This window comes from Watersipora subatra, chromosome 9 (genome assembly GCF_963576615.1).
Source record: "Watersipora subatra chromosome 9, tzWatSuba1.1, whole genome shotgun sequence".
NCBI classification, from domain to species: domain Eukaryota; kingdom Metazoa; phylum Bryozoa; class Gymnolaemata; order Cheilostomatida; family Watersiporidae; genus Watersipora; species Watersipora subatra.
Window position 1 is genome coordinate 18,484,880 of NC_088716.1, and position 19,617 is coordinate 18,504,496.

The following is a 19,617-nucleotide window of genomic DNA, read 5'->3' on the forward strand; positions in this document are numbered from 1 at the left end:
AGATCATTGTTTAGGTTGTCAATGAATAATAAAAAAAGTTAATACGCAATTGCTGGGAATTTCGCAAAAAGGCGCCTACGACAGTCGAACCATAGATTTTGCATAAATGCGCATACGGTAGTGAAAGGGTTAAGAAGTAGGCAAAATGACCTGTAATAACCTTGCTTACTTAAGGTGTTGGTGAATTTATAGTTTTATTTTCATAGTCTTATTAAATTATATATAATATATTAATATTAAATTTATAGTCTTATTTTTATGTGCCTCTGCATCATCAGCTAGCTATTTAAGCCAAAATGGCTTCGCTGATGGGCCGAACCATGCTCACTATAGTCAAATATATAACAGAGCTCTAATGGAGATATCATGGTGCCTGTATATTCTAAAACTATGTATTTTCACAATTAGTATGTATGACTCAATTTTCAAGATCAGACAGATTTATAGTTGCGACTATATACGGTTACAGCTCCAACTATGAGCAGTTGGTCTGCTGTCACAAAGTCTGACTCGCTGTTGTTGTACTTTGGTTGATATGACAAAAATATGGTTGTAAATAATAAAAGAGGTTGATTATATTCTCAAAACTTATTTTATAGTCTACGGAGTTTCCTACAGACTGTCAACACAGGAGTCTGATTACTGGTTCATGGGCTCATTGCAATACAAAACAGTGGATGAGATACTTAAGGATGTTGGTAAAGACTCCATTACACACTTGAGATGCAATGGAAAGATTCCTCTATTGAATAAACTTTGTCCTATGGTGAAGTATTTGTATTTAGCAAACATTCCAGAGGACTACCAGTTGGAAAGGTAAAAATCTATATAATTACCATCACTTATACTACCAGAGTAGGGATTCACCTTCCAACTGTAATAAACTAGGTGAATAAATAACATACCATACCTTAGTATAGGAATATCCTGCTATATTATCAGTCTGTAGTTCATACCAAGTTATAACCCAATGCAGCCACATATACTTTAGTGAAACTCTCGTGACAAAAATGTAATGAAGTACCTCATATGCTTTATTATGTGATCTATCAAAACTATTATAGTAAATCATCAAGTATTCTATGGGTATCTACTTGTTCCTTTTACTACTGGACTATCTCTATGTACTTATATCTATTCCTGTGTCACATGTTTAATACTAGCACTGTTTAGGTAGGCATCACTTTATCTAAGTCAATCACAGATAGTTTTATATCTTACATTTTTGAATAGTTTGAATACTTACACATATTCTGATGCATGATAGTATATTACTCAGTAATAAATCAACACAAAGTATCATCAAACAACTTTTACTATCAATGAGTGGCTTCAACTGAAGAGTTCTTATCTTTAACAACTTCATCAACACATGGACAATAATAAATCATAGATTGATTCCTTATCAGTGTATGTAAAAGTTTGGTTTATTTTAATAATTCATACAGATTATTATGCTAACTGAACATTCAATTTAGCTGCCCATCTGCTCTGTAGTTCTTCATTTAATAGTAGAACAAATTCATTTTATGTACTTAGATACTTTATCATGGCCTGTGAACCTATACTATTATACCTTTAATTTATCACATGTATATATTACAGTCTGTCCTCTCTGACTCAACTGGAGAGGCTATATCTGAGTAAGAACAACTTCAAAGAAGGCCTCTCTGAGGTTGTTGGTGCTCTTACTTCTCTCACTGAGCTATACTTGAACAGGTGCCAACTTCAGGACCTCCCTGAATCGTGAGTGTAACTCAGTCTCTCTGTAGAAAGTTTCTGTGCAACAAAATATTCTTCAGCACTGAATTTCAGAATTTTTTTAACTTTTTTAATTCATGTAGAAGTTTACATTAATATTACAATCAAGTTTATATTTTCTGAGCAAAAGGAGTATATTCTCTAGCAACGCATTTCAGAATCTCTTTTGCTCTTGTTACCACATTCAAAAGTTTATTTTACTTTTTGAAATCAATTAAAAGTTTATGTTATGTAATAATTTTATTCAGCAGAGTTTTTATACTCTAAAGGTTTTAATTAATTTACACAGTAGTTGTGTTTCATGTGTCATATGATTACCTAAGAGTTTTATTTTAATTTTAAAAACAAAAAATTTATGAATTAATCAATACATTACATACACAATAATAAATCATGGAATAATATTCATAGTAGTTGGTAATAATGGAACAAAATCATTTTCATGTCTACAAACTATGGTTGTGATGTATTAGAACTGCACTGCGTCATTGCATTACATTTTAGTGCATTACATCTCTCTAATGCACAGTAGACATTTACTGTAACTGCACTCCAACTGGCAATTACCCACTACGGTCTACTGCACATTTATTTCCATGATGTATTACATGAAACCCAGCATTTCATGCATACTGTGAATATGTATTCTTCAAAACTTTAAACTGCATACGTACTGCAACTATGCATTAGTATGAAGTTGATACTGAGGATAACCTGACACTGCGGGATTTCCATGTGTCTGTTTAGCACTGTCACTGTAACTACACATTGCACACAATCAATGGTGTTTGAAAGTTGGAAACGAAACCAGCTTCAGCGTAAACAGCTTCAGCTTTGATTGTCTCCAGTCTGTCAACCAATCTGATCACTCATGTGTGGTCTCAGCAGATTGAGTCTGTTCCTATTATTAGCTGTCAGAGAAATCCACTGTAACCTGGTCTGTGTGAGAAATTCTGGCTGCTGAGATCAGCCTAAGTATGCTAAGTGCCTGTGAGAAACTAATTCCAAACATACTTGTACATTTAACCAAGACACAGACATCGCTCTATATCACTTGGACATTTCTATACATAAACATGATGATGTCTATGTGATATAGATATGTCACATATACATATGTCAGATTGTCTAATAGATCTATAGTGTAATGAAAAGTCATTGATATATCCAGCACTGTGAAATGCGCACTAGCAACACTGCAACTGCATCCAGCACTGCTTATTGTGCAGTAGGTAATACCTCCATTGCAGCAATACTGTGTATTAGATAATAATTGTAGCTATGTTATGATGTAATGACTTAATAGTATTTACATATGCAATAATAAATCATAGATTGATTTCTTATCAGTACATGTAATAGTTTGGTTTATTTTAATAATTCATACAGATTATTATGATAACTGACCATTCAATTTAGCTGCCCATCTGCTCTGCAGTTCTTCATTTAATAGTAGAACAAATTCATTTTTATATTCTGAGATACTTTATCATGGCCTGTGAACCTATACTATTATACATTTAATTTATCACATGTATATATTACAGTTTGTCCTCTCTGACTCATCTGGAAGTGCTCGAGCTGAGCTACAACAACTTCAAAGAAGGCCTCCCTGAGGCTGTTGGAGCTCTTACTTCTCTCACTGAGCTAAACTTGATCAGCTGCCAACTTAAGGACCTCCCTGCATCGTGAGTATAACTCAGTCTCTCTGTAGGAAGTGTTTGAGCAACAAAATATTCTTCAGCACTGAATTTCAGAATTTTTTTAACTTTTTTAATTCATGTAGAAGTTTACATTAATATTACAATCAAGTTTATATTTTCTGAGCAAAAGGAGTATATTCTCTAACAATGCATTTCAGAATATCTTTTGCTCTTGTTACCACATGCAAAAAATTATTTTACTTTTTGAAATCAATTAAAGTTTATGTTATGTAATAATTTTATTCAGCAGAGTTTCTATACTCCAAAGGTTTTAATTAATTTACGCAGTAGTTGTGTTTCATGTGTCATATGATTACCTAAGAGTTTTATTTTAATTTTAAAAACAAAAAATTTATGAATTAATCAATACATTACATACACAATAATAAATCATGGAATAATATTCATAGTAGTTGGTAATAATGGAACAAAATCATTTTCATGTCTACAAACTATGGTTGTGATGTATTAGAACTGCACTGCGTCATTGCATTACATTTTAGTGCATTACATCTTTCTAATGCACAGTAGACATTTACTGCAACTGCACTCCAACTGGCAATTACCCACTACGGTCTACTGCACATTTATTTCCATGATGTATTACATGAAACCCAGCATTTCATGCATACTGTGAATATGTATTCTTCAAAACTTTAAACTGCATGCATACTGCAACTATGCATTAGTATGAAGTTGATACTGTGGATAACCTGACACTGCTGGATTTCCATGTGTCTGTTCAGCATTGTCACTGTTACTACACATTGCACACAATCAATGGTTTTGAAAGTTGGAAACGAAACCAGCTTCAGCGTAAACAGCTTCAGCTTTGATTGTCTCCAGTCTGTCAACCAATCTGATCACTCATGTGTGGTCTCAGCAGATTGAGTCTGTTCCTACTATTAGCTGTCAAAGAAATCCACTGTAACCTGGTCTGTGTGAGAAATTCTGGCTGCTGAGATCAGCCTAAGTATGCTAAGTTCCTGTGAGAAACTAATTCCAAACACACATGTACATATAACCAAGACACAGACATCGCTCTATATCACTTGGACATTTCTATACATAAACATGATGATGTCTATGTGATATAGATATGTCACATATACATATATCAGATTGTCTAATAGATCTATAGTGTAATGAAAAGTAATTGATGGATCCAGCACTGTGAAATGCGCACTAGCAACACTGCAACTACATCCAGAACTGCTTATTGTGCAGTAGGTAATACCTCCATTGCACCAATACAGTGTATTAGATAATAATTGTAGCTTTGTTATGATGTAATGACTTAATAGTATTTACATATGCAATAATAAATCATAGATTGATTCCTTATCAGTACATATGATACATTGGTTTATTTTTATAATTCATACGGATTATTATGATAACTGACCATTCAATTTAGCTGCCCATCTGCTCTGCAGTTCTTCATTTAATAGTAGAACAAATTCATTTTATGTACTGAGATACTTTATCATAGCCTGTGAACCTATACTATTATACCTTTAATTTATCACATGTATATATTACAGTCTGTCCTCTCTGACTCAACTGAAGAAGCTAGTGCTGAGTTACAACAACTTCAAAGAAGGCCTTTCTGAGGCTGTTGGAGCTCTTACTTCTCTCACTGAGCTAAACTTGAACAGCTGCCAACTTCAGGACCTCCCTGAATCGTGAGTATAACTCAGTCTCTCTGTAGGAAGTTTCTGTGCAACAAAATATTCTTCAGCACTGAATTTCAGAATTTTTTTAACTTTTTTAATTCATGTAGAAGTTTACATTAATATTACAATCAAGTTTATATTTTCTGAGCAAAAGGAGTATATTCTCTAACAATGCATTTCAGAATATCTTTTGCTCTTGTTACCACATGCAAAAAATTATTTTACTTTTTGAAATCAATTAAAAGTTTATGTTATGTAACAATTTTATTCAGCAGTTTCTACACTCTAAAGGTTTTATTTAATTTACGCAGTAGTTGTGTTTCATGTGTCATATGATTACCTAAGAGTTTTATTTTAAATTTAAAAAAAATTTTTTATGAATTAATCAATAGATTACATATACAATAGTAAACCATGGAATAATATTCATAGTAGTGGGTAATAATGGAACCAAATCATTTTCATGTCTACAAACTATGGTTGTGATTTATTAGAACTGCACTGCGATATTGCAGTACATTTTAGTGCATTACATCTTTCTAATGCACAGTAGACATTTACTGCAACTGCACTCCAACTGGTAATTACCCACTACGGTCTACTGCTCATTTATTTCCATGATATATTACCTGAAACCCAGCATTTCATGCATACTGTGAATATGCATTCTTCAAAACTTTAAACTGCATACATACTGCAACTATGCATTAGTATGAAGTTGATACTGTGGATAACCTGACACTGCTGGGTTTTCATGTGTCTGTTCAGCATTGTCACTGTTACTACACATTGCACACAATCGATGGTGTTTGAAAGTTGGAAACGAAACCAGCTTCAGAGTAAACAGCTTCAGCTTTGATTGTCTTCTGTCTGTCAACCAATCTGATCACTCATGTGTGGTCTCAGTAGATTGAGTCTGTTCCTACCATTTGCTGTCAAAGAAATCCACTGTAACCTGGTCTGTGTGAGAAATTCAGGCTGCTCAGATCAGCCTAAGTATGCTACGTTCATGTCAGAAACTAATTCCAAACATACATGTACATATAACCAAGGCATAGACATGAGTCTTTATTACATGGACATTTCTATACATAAACATGGGGATGTCCATTTGATATTATATATAATAGATATGTCACATAAACATCCACAGACTTCTTCTATTTGCCATCTCCATACAGTTATGCATTCAGTGTCTAATAGCTCTACAGTGTAGTGCGAAAGTTCATGATGGATTCAACAATGTGATTAGAATTAATTATCAACCAGGAGTTTGGCTTTAGTACTTGCTGGCCTGGGTAGGGTGGGCTGGATTTGTCTTAGATCTGATCTAACTTCCATGTGGAGCATTTATACTCTAATACACCCAAAAGCTAATCTTACAATATGTCATATCTAAGTTATCACTTGCAGGTTTTAGGAAGTCTCCATTTTAAACGTTCCTTTATCGATATACTAGTTCTTCAAATTTGGCTTTTTATTCAATAGATTATCTCCTGTAGCCAAATTGCAGCACTTGATTGGTTTTCATTCATCTCGTCCAATACTCCTGACTGGCTTACGGCATGCTGTGTTGATCACTTAGTAACTAGCAGAAGAGATCAAAGGAAAAACATAGCTGGTTTCTAATTTAGTACAGTACAACCTTGACATACCAAGTTGATCATGTTTAATATTGCTGATATGTCGAAATTTAAATCTTATCATCTGTTCAGCTTTTGAACATGAAATTTAAAGACACAATCACCCAATATGATGTGCCAATTTTACTTCATTGTAGCCACACATTCAATCCTCATAGATTTTGGTCTCTGTATATCCATGTTCACTGACTTGTGGTAGAGACCACCCAACACATTATGTACTACTAATAATCATCCTAAAATATGATCATAAACATTAGAAGTCTGAGACTACAAACTGTTCATATCTTCTTAATATGCAGATTCAGTTGTAAAAAGGTTGATATCAGTGAATAAAATCACAACTAAAGTTTTATGAGTAATAAATATATTTGTCATAGTACCAAGTTTTTTATTCTACTCCTTAATTTGATTGCAAATTCTATAAAATCTATAAAATAAATCATTATACAGTCAAATCCCAACTTAAGATCAGCTCTGCACACAATTATTTGCACTCGCAACATAAAATATGAGCAATTTTCTGTCACAAGTTTCGAAGTTGCTATAATATCCAAAATACAACTTTCAAATTTTATTGAATCATGACACTTCGTTGAAGCACATCAATTACATAAGTACTGTTTATATATATAAATATAAACACATACTTGTTTATTAATCATGTTGAATGATAATTTGCCATCATGGTAATTGATTATCACACCAATGACTCTATTAAACACGTGTTTTGTGAGTTATCTGTTAAAATTGGCTGCAGTACATAAATGCTTCTAAGCTGTCACATCTCTCACTCACATACAAAAGTCATTACAAGCGACAATTACAAGTAATTGTCGGTTGCATCCACTATAGCTATAATTATTTAAGGGAAAAAATTGCATAACAGCTTTACAATGGCTGCCGAGTAAACTTGGCTTGTCACTATGTTAGCTGATTTAAGTGGGAAAAAACTTGCTAAAGAAAATTTTTAAAGATACCATGAAACCTCTATATGATCCCATAGCGCTCTATTTCTCAACCCTTCCTCATAGTGACGATCAAATGGAGCTGGCGTTAAAATAGAGGCTGTCATTGTATTCTTTAAATAGTTTGTTAGAATTTAGAGTAGGTAAATTTAACCCTTTTAGGAGTGAAGTGAATGTCGCCCATATTTTTCAGTTTCCTCCGGGCAGAGCGAAGGATTTGCGAACAATGAATTTAATAAATCTGCATATCAATGATCTCTAAATAAATATGCATTTGGAAGCTGATAAATATCTCTACCAGTTGACATCTATTGCTTACAATTAACCTGCGATGATAATTTAGCGTGTGGCCCTTTGCACTGCTTTGCAATTTGTTGGTGCTTTCAATTTTTTCACTTGGTTCTAAATTTGAAGATATATATTCATTTTATAACTATATTTATAAGGGTTTCTAACATTCTAACAAAGGAATCCAGGCATCATTTGTCAGTGCTGTAAATAATTGGGAAAAATTATCCAGCCCAGAATTATTGTTTTGTCATAACTACTACATAAACACCTTTTATGATTAAAGAACATTTTATGTCTACTATCTCATCTCTTTGAAACATTCAGCAGGTGTGATAAGGTTAATTATTGATACTGCATTGTTAGAGGTAGAATATACACTCAGTTAAAATAAGATGGAATGTTATGGTTGTGATGTTAGTTTGTGTTAGTGTGACTGTTAAGAGTTCCTAGTAAAGAAATACAGTTATAAATAACATTAAGATAAGACTAATATGCTTCAGTTGTTCTGTAGGCTGAGCAAGTTGAGTCAGTTGGAGAAGCTTAACATCAGCATGAACTATGAACTTACAAAGATAGATGAAAAGGTTATGGCTCTCAACAAACTTCAAACGCTGTGCTGTGTTGGATGTACAAAACTAATATCTCCTCCATACGCTGTATGTCGGGATGGAATTCACACAATTCGAGAATACTTCAAATCTCTTAGCCAGGGAAAAGAAATAGAAGTCTGCGATGCACCAGTCGCCATAGTTGGAAATTCCCTTGCTGGAAAAACCAGTATCGTTAAAAGTCTCAGGCAAGGGAAACGAGTTTTAACGAAACGATCTGAGTCAGATGTGTCCTTCATAGATGAAGTTACAAAAGGCTTCGAAGTTCACGATTTAAAGCTACAAGAATCTACTGCCAACCTTATCGATCACGGAGGCCAGGATGTTTACCATATTGCTTACCAATATGCGCTAAAAGAAAATAATATTCCATTGTTTGTTGTGAGTTTTAAGCAATTCCTAGCAATTTCACACAAAAAGGGTTCACGAGTGGCTGCGAAAGAAACGTGCTGGGACTGGATGTCTCATCTGTATTTGTCCTGTCCCCTTCTTGGCCCGCCTTTACTCGTGTTCACCCATGCTGATGCTGTCTCAAATCAGAGAGTAAAAGTCCGCAAAAACAATTTTTTGGAGGAGATTGCGCGACTTCGAAAAAATATGCTAGCAGAGGAAAGTGGGTTTTGTGGCGAAAAGCGGGGAGAGTTTCAGAAGGTCCTACATTTGTCTAATACCCAAGCACCAGTATTTCATCCTGAAGAGGTTTTTATATTCAGTGATGATCAGGAAGAAACGTCGAACATTAGGAACCTCAAGCTGGCTTTAGATAGGAGGTGTCAGGTGTTCAAAACAGTGATTCCAGGAGCGTGGAATGAAATCACAGAGTTTGTGACGGATCAAACTGATAAGTCAGTCATAAAACTTTCACTTATTGAGGAGAGGTTTTCCATCAAGGAATCTCACACAGTGTTGAGATACATGCACAACACTGGTAGCATCCTCTGGTATAACCAAATAAACTCACTCCAACCATACGTCTTTCACCAGATTCATCATATCATCGAAACAATAACTCTCTTGTTTCATCATCGAGCGGAAGAAAAATGGAAAGAGCGGCTGGATACTTTTTTCCCATATCTATATCAAGATCGACGCGTAAACAAAGCTAAATACGAGGAGATGGTTGAGGAGTTTCAACATGACGGTATACTAGACTCAGCTCTTCTGTACTATCTGTTGACGAAGGAGTCAGCTAAGTTTTCCTGGGAAGTGTCTGTAGAACTACTGAAGAGCTTCAAGGTGTTGCATGGGCCAGTGCATAAGCGTGCAATCGAGTACTATCTTATTCCTTTTGCCTCTCAGTCTAGCATGGATGGCTCTTGGAAGACGGATGGAGATCTTCAGCTTCGACTTGAAATACAGTTTGGAGGCTTGCCCTTACCTATCTATGCGTTTCATCTAGCGATAGTGAAATTCTTGGATGTGTTGAAAGAGGAACCCAGTCTTCCTTCAACTATGATGGTACGAAACAACGGCTCAACGATTTACCACGGGGAAAGTTCAACCCATTTTGTCCATTTCTTCAAAGAGCAAAGAGTTACTGTTCAAGTTTCAACTTCAACACAGCTGCTCGCTTCCTCTTGGAAGCGTCTCATAGAAACCACTCGGCATATTCTGGAATACATCACATCAACGTGGAAAGCCTGTCGACCGTCAGTTAAAGTTGTCTGCCCACACTGCCTGTATTTACGGGATCCTCACCCTGGTACCTTTGTGGATCCAGATTGGCTTTGTCCCGTGTTCTCAACAGTAGCTGGTGGTCCTATGCAATGCCAATTACAAGTTTACGTGAAATCTTTCTCTGGATTTCAGCCTACATTCTGCAGCAAGCGAGAGGCAAAAAGCAAGGCAGGTGGGAAGCCCACCATTCCCTCTCCACTCGTCTACCCATGTGAGTAAATTTTGATTTTGTTTTAATGGTTGCTTTGTTTCAATGGTTGCTATGGGAAGAACTTGTATTTGTGTTAATCTTTCTGTTTGTTGCAGGTTACAGCCTTTCAGTTGATGAAACACAGAAAGTGACAGAGTACCTGTCCAAGGTTATCTCTCAAAGACGTGCTATTCCTAGTGGTAAGTGCTCTGTGTAACTTCCAAATAACATAATTATAACTCTAATTTTTATTGGTTAAAGAAAAAGCACTCGTATTCTCTGATAATGTATCTGGAATTTTATAATAGATTAACTAAAAATACTCAAGATCTGATTGTTCTTGAGTTACAATGTAGTAGTTTCCATGTATGCATTTAGTCAATTCTACTATCATAGATAATATCAACTGTTCTTGCAAAGACAGGTCCTCTTTTTCTACTCTTCCTCATCAAACTGTCATATATGTTACCAAGTTATCAACATTACAGCACATCTAAGGCCCCCAGTTGCATCATTGTCTATACAAAATGTGAGAGGGAAGAGAGTACAACTCCAATCTCAACTGACAATTGAAGGTGATGACAGTGAGCTGTCTGATAGCTTGGATTATTTGAACGAGCATGAAGCTAAGTCGGCTGTCATTCGTTTGAGTGTGAAACCGAGTAGAAAAGCCTGGGCTAAGAAGCTCTTTGATTCGTCATCTGTAAGTTTCTTTTAATGTTATGAAACTTCATCATTCATGGCACCTCCAAAGGATCATTAAGGTTGGAACTCTTGCCAACTGCCAATCCTGTTTTGTTTAGGTCTATGCGATGTCAAATCCTAAGAGAGGGCGATGTTTGGTCATCAACAACATCCACTTTGTTGCACCTGATAGCAGCGCAGACAGCGGCAGGATTGAAAGAACTGGGTCACAAACCGATCAGGAAAATGTAGTTGGCCTTTTTAAAAACCTGTCTTTTGTAACCAATATCTATGAGGATCTTCCTGCAAAGGTTAATAGACAATATTGTTATCAAGCTTTCTCTCTTATATTATTTTTTGTGGCAACAGAAGTTTTAACTTTGCAGTTACGGTAGATTGAATTATTAAGCTTTTGATATCAGTCTGTCTGGTTGCATAGCTTTTATTATCTAGTAAATGTCACACCATTTGTTTTATCTTCATAAGCAACCTTAAAATGAACAGCCTAGTAGATGTTAGAGTGATGGTCAACTTCATATAATATATTCAGGAGATGCTGAGAGTTATACGTGAGGAGACAGAGATTGAAGATCACAAAGACTATGGCATGTTTGTGCTCGTAGTCATGACACATGGAAATGAGACACATCTCTATGGTACAGACCGGCAAGCAATTCTTCGTACTTCAGTAAATCATCTGCTATCTCCTTGGAATTTTCCTCGCATGGCAGGAAAATCCAAGCTACTTATTTTTCAAGCTTGCTCTGGAGGTAGGTTGACAGTTCTCTATTGACACTTTAATTTATACAGCCAAAGACTATTACAGCCAGTTGAGAAATTTTACCTGCTGACTTTAGCAACTACCATCAGATTTCACTGATATTTGGTTATGGTTTTCTTTTACGTCAACATCCTGCAGCAGTAGCAAATTGATCTTATAAATTATATCTTTGTATTAAGTAAATATATTGAAAGGTTTAACACATGTCAGTAATACCTGCTATATAGTAGGTGTAGGGATATTATGTGTTTTATAGTACAACTACGTCCCATTTGAGCCGTTTTGGAAAGAGATTCCAATCTACGGCGGTTCCGTGATGGCAGCGATTAACTGTTCGTTTTTGAGCTTTTTTGAGCTTGTAATCACATTTCCACATATTTTGCACCTACAACACAGCAGAGTAAACCATGGTGAATCCTTTGATACCAAATAACTGTAATGTGAATTTTGTTGCAAGTCAACCTTTAACTATTGACTTTTTTGATTGGGAGTAGAAAATATCTTCATCTTTCCATGAAAACACTAACATTGCTTTTCAGGTAAATACATATAACAAAAATGGATATACAGTGAAACATGGATAACTCGCCCACGGATAGCTCAAACACACGGTTAATTCGAACGGTTTCTTTGGTCCGTTCCCAAGTAATAATAAATTGCTATAGATAACTCGAACTCAACACTGTTACCTCGAACTGTTTTTCCCAATGGCTACCGAAACTGTTGTTATCGCTTTAGAAAATCACGTTATTCCAAGCCATAGAGGTAAACCTCAACTTTTCGTAATTCATAAGCGTCGTTATTACCACCATCGGCAAAATATTTTTGTCCACGACTTTTCTAAAGGTTTGGTGAAATTTGATTTATACCAAACATCCGCTTATACTAGCGATATTATATTAGCGATCGCTCTTCGGAAGCAAGGTAAAGTGAGGTAATCTTTGCATTAACTTCAAGAAAAATCGGCAAAATTCATCGTGGGTAAAACGCTCAAAAGAAAAAGATGTCTTTTCTTTTAAGCATTTCAACAACGATCAAGTCTTGCCAATGTCAATCTAAAAAAACGTCCTGGCAATAACATCACCTCAAACACCAAACCAATCTCAAGTGATAAAAAAATCTCTATACTTTTTGATAAAAACGTTTTAAACTTTACATTAGAAGCATTTAATTTGAAACAAGCCATTTGTGCTTTTGATTTATATTATAGTTTGTATATGTGCTGATGTCTGTTCTTTTGAGCATTTCAACAACGATCAAGTTTTGCCAATGTTAATCTAAAAAACGTCCTGGCAATAACATCACCTCAAACAACAAACCAATCTCAAGTGATAGAAAAATCTCTATAGTTTTTGATAAAAACGTTTTAAACTTTACATTAGAAGCATATAATTTGAAACAAGCCATTTGTGCTTTTGATTTATATTATAGTTTGTATATGTACATGTATCTACTAATAAATAAGTAAATACATGGACTTGTGACAGTGCTCTGATAACTTGAACGCTCAGATAATTCGAACACTTTCGCTCGGTCCCGTGAAGTTCGAGTTATCCTTGTTTGACTGTATTATGAAAGAAGTCCAGATCAATTGATGTGGTTTCACTGATCGAATGTGTCTATGGCAGTTGATAAAGTTCATGGTAATTCATTGTATGTGTAGTGAGAGCAGACAACTCTACACAAATGAACCAATTCACACAACCCTTTGAGGATCTCTAGTATCAACTTTACAGTTCTGATCTTCACTTGATATACCTAAATCACTTAAAGTTACCTCTTCCATAGCACAGAGTAATTATCTAGGTGCTGGTAACATATGAATTTCTATCGCAGGCGGCTATGATCTACCATCTGGAGATATCACTCATTTCTCTAGATCTCCAGACCCCACTCCAACTGTTGCCCTCCCTTCCACATCTAGCTCTCAGTCTACAAGTCCTAGCTTAGCTGATGCCTTGGCGGGGGATGACTTTTTCATAATGAATGCGAGCTTTCCTGGTAAATTATCATTTTATGTTTTATATTGAAAAGTCTTTGGTAGGAGATTATCTTACCTATAAATTGGATTGTAACACAGAGAAGGTGATATGAGCTACATCTGATTAAATTCTCCTCTATGGTTGTCTCCGTTTTTCTTCACAATAATTAAACCTGCTAGCCTGTGAACCTTCAGTTGAACAGTTTAGTAGTTGAACTAGACACTAGACAGGTCAAGTATTGCTGTGTATTTAGACTATAGTATTTCTGTCACCCCCTGTGTACATGCACATAATAAGTTTCAGATTGTAATAACTAAAGGTTATATATTTTCATGTCATGCAAAGACTTTTTTAGCTTTGAATTAATCACTAAAATTATAGTTTTTGTACTTTTTAGTGATTTTTGGTAATGGAGATCATCTTTAATCTCAACTCTCTCCATTTTCACTGGTAACAGATATTTCTGTACAATCTCTGCAACTTCTCATTTTCCATGGCTCAGAGTTGTTAGACAATAACGAGATGAGTTCATTCACAAAACTATTTATATATACATATAGTGTGATGTTCTGTTTTCTCAAACTCAGCAGCAAGTACATGTATGTCATGTTTGTAGTGTGCAATGGCATCTCTAGTTTTTTAAGTAACAGCTTGTGAGTAAATGAAGCTACTGCTGTGTTTGTATTTACAGGTTATGTCTCTGAAAGACATGATGCTCATGGTTCCTTCTTTATAAGAGCCCTTGTGGAAGCTTTCTACAAACACAGTTGTCATCGGGATGTGAAGAGGCTGTTTGAGGAGCAGGTACTACCTAATAATAGCTATAATAGTGTCAGTAACCCTCATTATTCATTTTTCACCTTCTACTAAACAGCATCATAGTCATTATCATAGTAAATATTGTTATAATTTGAGGTGTTTCTTTCAGCTTCTTAGACACCACAGATTTGTAAAGTTGGTTTTATCATTTGACGAACCTTAAGAAAACTCTGCTTACTCTTTAGCTCAGGAGATGACTAATTTTAGTTTAGACCTCCATTTATGGTGACACTCCCTCATTGCCTATCTAATAATATAAAATCACACGTTTGTGTTTTGTCTGTTCGTCGCTCGCATGTCCAGTTAATAGCGATTGGTTAAAATACAAGCGTGCTAGCACGTTTGCAGCGCTTTGTGGCTTCCAGGTTCCGCTTCCAGGTTTATGCGCCGTGAGAGCTCATATATCCAATTTTAGGCACATTAATTCCAAGCCTTAGTTTCCAAGCCATTTCCTCCTTATTCCCAGCCTTACTTCCGAGGCTTATTGCAAGGCTTAGTTGTAGTATGTTTGGTTTCACATCCGTGCATGCAAATGTAGGAATTCGGTTACTTGCAAAAAATTTTCCTAATGCTGGCTTCTGACGGACTGACACGGCTTTTAATATAGTCAATATTTAGACTAGCCTAAGTTACTAGCTTAAGTTACTAATATTCATTGAGTAAAGAAACTTAACCAGTGGCAACTAAATTACCTGCCACTGTCTATTATCTGTTTCAAATCTTCAAGAAATAATAATAAGAAATTTTTTTCAACAATCTGTTTTAGTTATGCCTCGAGATTTCAAATATTGGCGTTATGCATTGGCCAAACAGGCAAAAATAAACAAACACTTTCGTTTAAAAGTTAGTATGATAAACGTTGTTTATGTTAAAGAAAAATAAATCTGTGCAAAAATATTTTTATTACTCGTGCAATACCTGGCATTCACCTAGTATTACTTATATGTATCTTTCCCTACTACTACCTCGACTACCATATCTCTCATAGCTACTGTCAGGGTTACCTCTTAGTCTACTGCGGCTACCTCACCTGTCATATCTCACTGCTCTTCTTTACTCTTGATCCTGCAGTCACAGGGTACATGGACTCTTTCTACAAGAAAAATACTTAATGATGGAAAAACTCTTCCTCTGATGACCACTATATTTGCAATTTTGCAATACTTGCAACTCCTTGCCCCATACCTACTAACATCACGATCTACACTGTCATCTTCATAATACTTTCTACTATCTCTAGGACTACCTCCACGAGAATACATACCTCCCAAATCATGTCACCCATCACCACCAGGGCCGTATCCTCCTATACTGCAGCTACTGTCATGGCTGTACCATTTTTTGAGGCTCAAAATCTCGAATTTCACGTCATTCTTGCTTGATTTTAACACTTTGGCTGGGGAAATGGCCAAAATGCCGTTTATCGGTTGTGTGTGGAAACGGCATTTACGTCGCTTTTAGTATAAAGCTGCCGTCTCGTAACGTTAAACAAAGGATATGAATGCTAGTAAGTTTTAAATATCATCAACAAGATATTAGTCGATAAATTAAGATATGAAACGATTATCCGAAAGGCGTTGCTTTGTGTTAATGAAATCGCGCCTCCTTGGAAAAGAATAAAAGCTGGAAATACCAGTCAACATTGGCTCGACTTTTAAAACGGTAAAATAAAATATTATTTGATTCTCCGATTGTAAGTGGTTTTTTGGTGTGATTAGAATAACAATAATTCAGGTGATGGAAGTGATGTAAATTTTTTAGACTTTTATAATACTTGGAATATACAGCGAAAACCAATCGTTGTGGTAGCTTGCACGTCGACGTTATAGCGTTGGACTCTACCGAAAGGAATGCTTCCAAGCATTTCATACAGAGACAATTGTACATGGTTGTATTTTTTTGTAGAAGTAGATATTTAAATGAATGCTTATGTACAAAAGATTTTGTTCATAGAAATAAATCAAGTTTGATCTATGCATGTAACATGCATAGCTCAAACTTAAATCTACTAGGTACTACTTGCTCAGTATTATAGACTATAGTATAAGTACAATATTTTTAACATTGTGCTCTATTATAATTATTTTACTTTTTAACTCTACAATGTTAATTAAATTATTTCATAGGAAACTACTCATCTCGTACACCATTCAGCATTGTACCCAGTGATAATTCTACCTCACGCTAGCTGTGGCCAACCCCTTTAGCAGCTCCCATTAACATTATATTTTAAATTAGCGTTGTTAGAGACAATCTCAATAAACAGTTTTATATTTAGAAAACTGGATTATACAGTAATGTCAAAATTTGTGTTTGAACATGTGCCCCATCAGGAGCCAAGTGTGCTAGATTTGCACCATTTTGACTAGTTATACTAAACATTTTCCCGGGGGAGACCCCCGGACCCCCCTCCCCCACCAAGAGGGCGCTCGGCACCCTCTTGGACTCCCCCTGCAGTACCATTTTCAAACAGGTGGATACTGCCCTGATCACCACCCCTTGGGTGCTATGCCTGACTGCTTTTCTTTGACTCCCTTCTTAATCTCACTTTTCAAGTCACCACCTCTACTCTCCACTCTCAAGAACCTGTCTGAGTTATTCACCACCTTTTGAGTCCTCAATACCTCATTCAACATATTCCATGTCAAATTAGCATTCTTCATCTAGTCTCTACTCATATTTCTCTCTCAACCCATCGACTGCCACTATTAGAGCAAACCTTAATCTATCAGTATTATTAGCTACCCCGGCATATCTGCTCAAACTCTCAACTCAGTGTAAGAGCTCTCCATCAGTTCACCAAGTGCTTGTCCAACCATCAGGAACGTATGCCCCTTCACAAACATGCTTGGCTGTCTACCATAATACTTCTGCAACTGAAGCAGGGCTTTTATTGGGTACACTAAAGCATGCTTTGCCTTGTAGATAGCAAAGAAGGTAAGAACAAAAAGCATAGAGGTTAACAACAGATATCCAAGAGTAAGCAGACAGCAACCCACCCTGATGTGTTGGCCAACTGATGGTAAAAAGCTCTACCTATTTCCTGGCTACACTCCTCCGCCAACTGAAAGACAATAGAACACTTTTCTGATTGGCTATCTTATCACAAGCTTTTGCACAGAAATTATTGTATATAGTAGAGAGCTTTCAACGTACAGTAGACGCTCCTATAACGTATACCTCCTATAAAGTAAATTACACATATCTTGAAGGTTGACTTGCAACAAATTTCACATTACAGCTATTTAGTATCAAAAGATTCAACACGTCTTACTCTGTTGTGTTGTAGGTGTAAAATACGTGGAAATGTGATTACCAGCTCTTAAAAGCTCAAAAACGAAAAGCCGCCATAGATTGGAATCTGTTTATTTATCTGACGTAGTCATTCCAGTTTGGTTATCGTCTTATCACATATGTTCTCACGTGAATTGAAAGGCCAATAAAAAGCTTAAACCATAACTGTCACTGTAATGTACCAATGTTTGTATTCTCTGATTATTCATGATCATCACACCTGTATGTCAGCTGATGCAACACATTATGTGAATCAACAGTTTTTACAAGCTAGTGCAGAAATGTTTCCTTGTTATGCTTTCAGTGTGGCAATCTATAATATTGTTTATCTTATTGTGTGTCGTCTGATTCATTGCTGACTTGTTTGTGACAAAATCTTTCAGTGAAATAAATTAGTCTAGTCTAGCACAGCAAACAGTCAAGAAGCTCCCTGTGCACTTCTAATGATAATTAACGTATAAATGAATACATTAAATTGGCGACGAAGGAAAAAGTTTCTACGCTAGACTGGTAAAAATGGCAGCAACAGGTGCAACCACAGCGTCAGCGGTTCCGGTGTTTGGCGGGAAGGTTGAGACGTATTTGGAAAAATTGGACAGTTATTATGCGTTTCACGGAACCAAACCGGAAAAGAAAAAACATGTGCTCATCATGGGACTGTCAGAAGAGCAATATGAAACGCTGGCCTGCCTAACTGCACCAAGGAAGCCAAAAGAAGTGGATGCAGAGGATTTAATTGAGCTGCTGCGAAGGCATTATGGAGCAACAACGAACAAGATGATGGAGCGGGCAAAATTCAGAGAGGTAAAAAGAAGTCCATCAGAGTCAGTTTCAGAGTTTGTGCTGAAACTACGATCTCAAGCTCGAACGTGTGAGTTTCAGGCTAATTTGGAAGAAAATCTGCTAGAACAATTCCGGATAGGTGTCAATAGTAAGACAGTTCGGGACAGGATTTCAGCAATGCCAGCTGACAGACAAGCAGACCTTTCCGAAGTGGTAGCCATAGCTCGACAAGTGGAGATTGAGGAGAAATTAGACTCGATGAGTGTCACCACCCTACCTGCAGTCGATGTCTCAGCTGTAAGGAAGCAAAGGAGGCATGGTAAGAAATCGTCTACTCCTAGTTCTACTGTTAAGAAGAAAGCATGTTTCCGGTGTATGAGCGAGAAACATCTTAGCAGCAGTACAGATTGTCCAGCCCTGCACCGTAACTGTAACACATGCCACAAAAAAGGACATTTTGCGGGATCTAAATTCTGTAATGGAAAACCCAAAAGGTCTACTACCGTGTCCGCAGTAAACAACCCCGAGTCAAGCGATAGCGATATGTATGCCATTCAGCACATTAGAAGTAAGATGCCTAGATGCTACATCAACATTATGGGTGAGAGAATTCCATTCATTCTTGATACTGGAGCCTGCAGCAATATTATTGGTGTTGACACTTATAATAAGCTGAAGTCCAAGCATAGCATCTCACTGCAAGCTGTCAATGATGATGACAATCTTTTTGGCTATGGCAGCAAGAGAAAATTAGATT

The 19,617-nt window shown here is 36.2% G+C and overlaps 2 protein-coding genes across 2 annotated transcripts; both read left to right on the plus strand.

The window, feature by feature from the left end:
• Positions 1-649: 649 nt before the first annotated feature.
• Positions 650-17,861, plus strand: LOC137404856 (malignant fibrous histiocytoma-amplified sequence 1-like). Its single transcript, XM_068091084.1, has 12 exons — positions 650-816; positions 1,606-1,746; positions 3,309-3,449; positions 5,009-5,149; positions 8,554-10,538; positions 10,634-10,717; positions 11,006-11,220; positions 11,321-11,512; positions 11,752-11,971; positions 13,819-13,983; positions 14,656-14,768; positions 17,709-17,861. The coding sequence occupies exons 1-12, from the start codon at positions 650-652 to the stop codon at positions 17,859-17,861; spliced, it is 3,717 nt and encodes a 1,238-aa protein (XP_067947185.1).
• Positions 17,862-18,325: 464 nt separating this feature from the next.
• On the plus strand, positions 18,326-19,283 carry LOC137404857 (uncharacterized; the record flags this gene model as incomplete). The annotated part of the gene is made up of 1 exon (XM_068091085.1): positions 18,326-19,283. A coding segment is annotated over exon 1 (690 nt), but the record flags the coding sequence as incomplete, so codon positions are not given.
• Between the last annotated feature and the right edge of the window lie 334 nt (positions 19,284-19,617).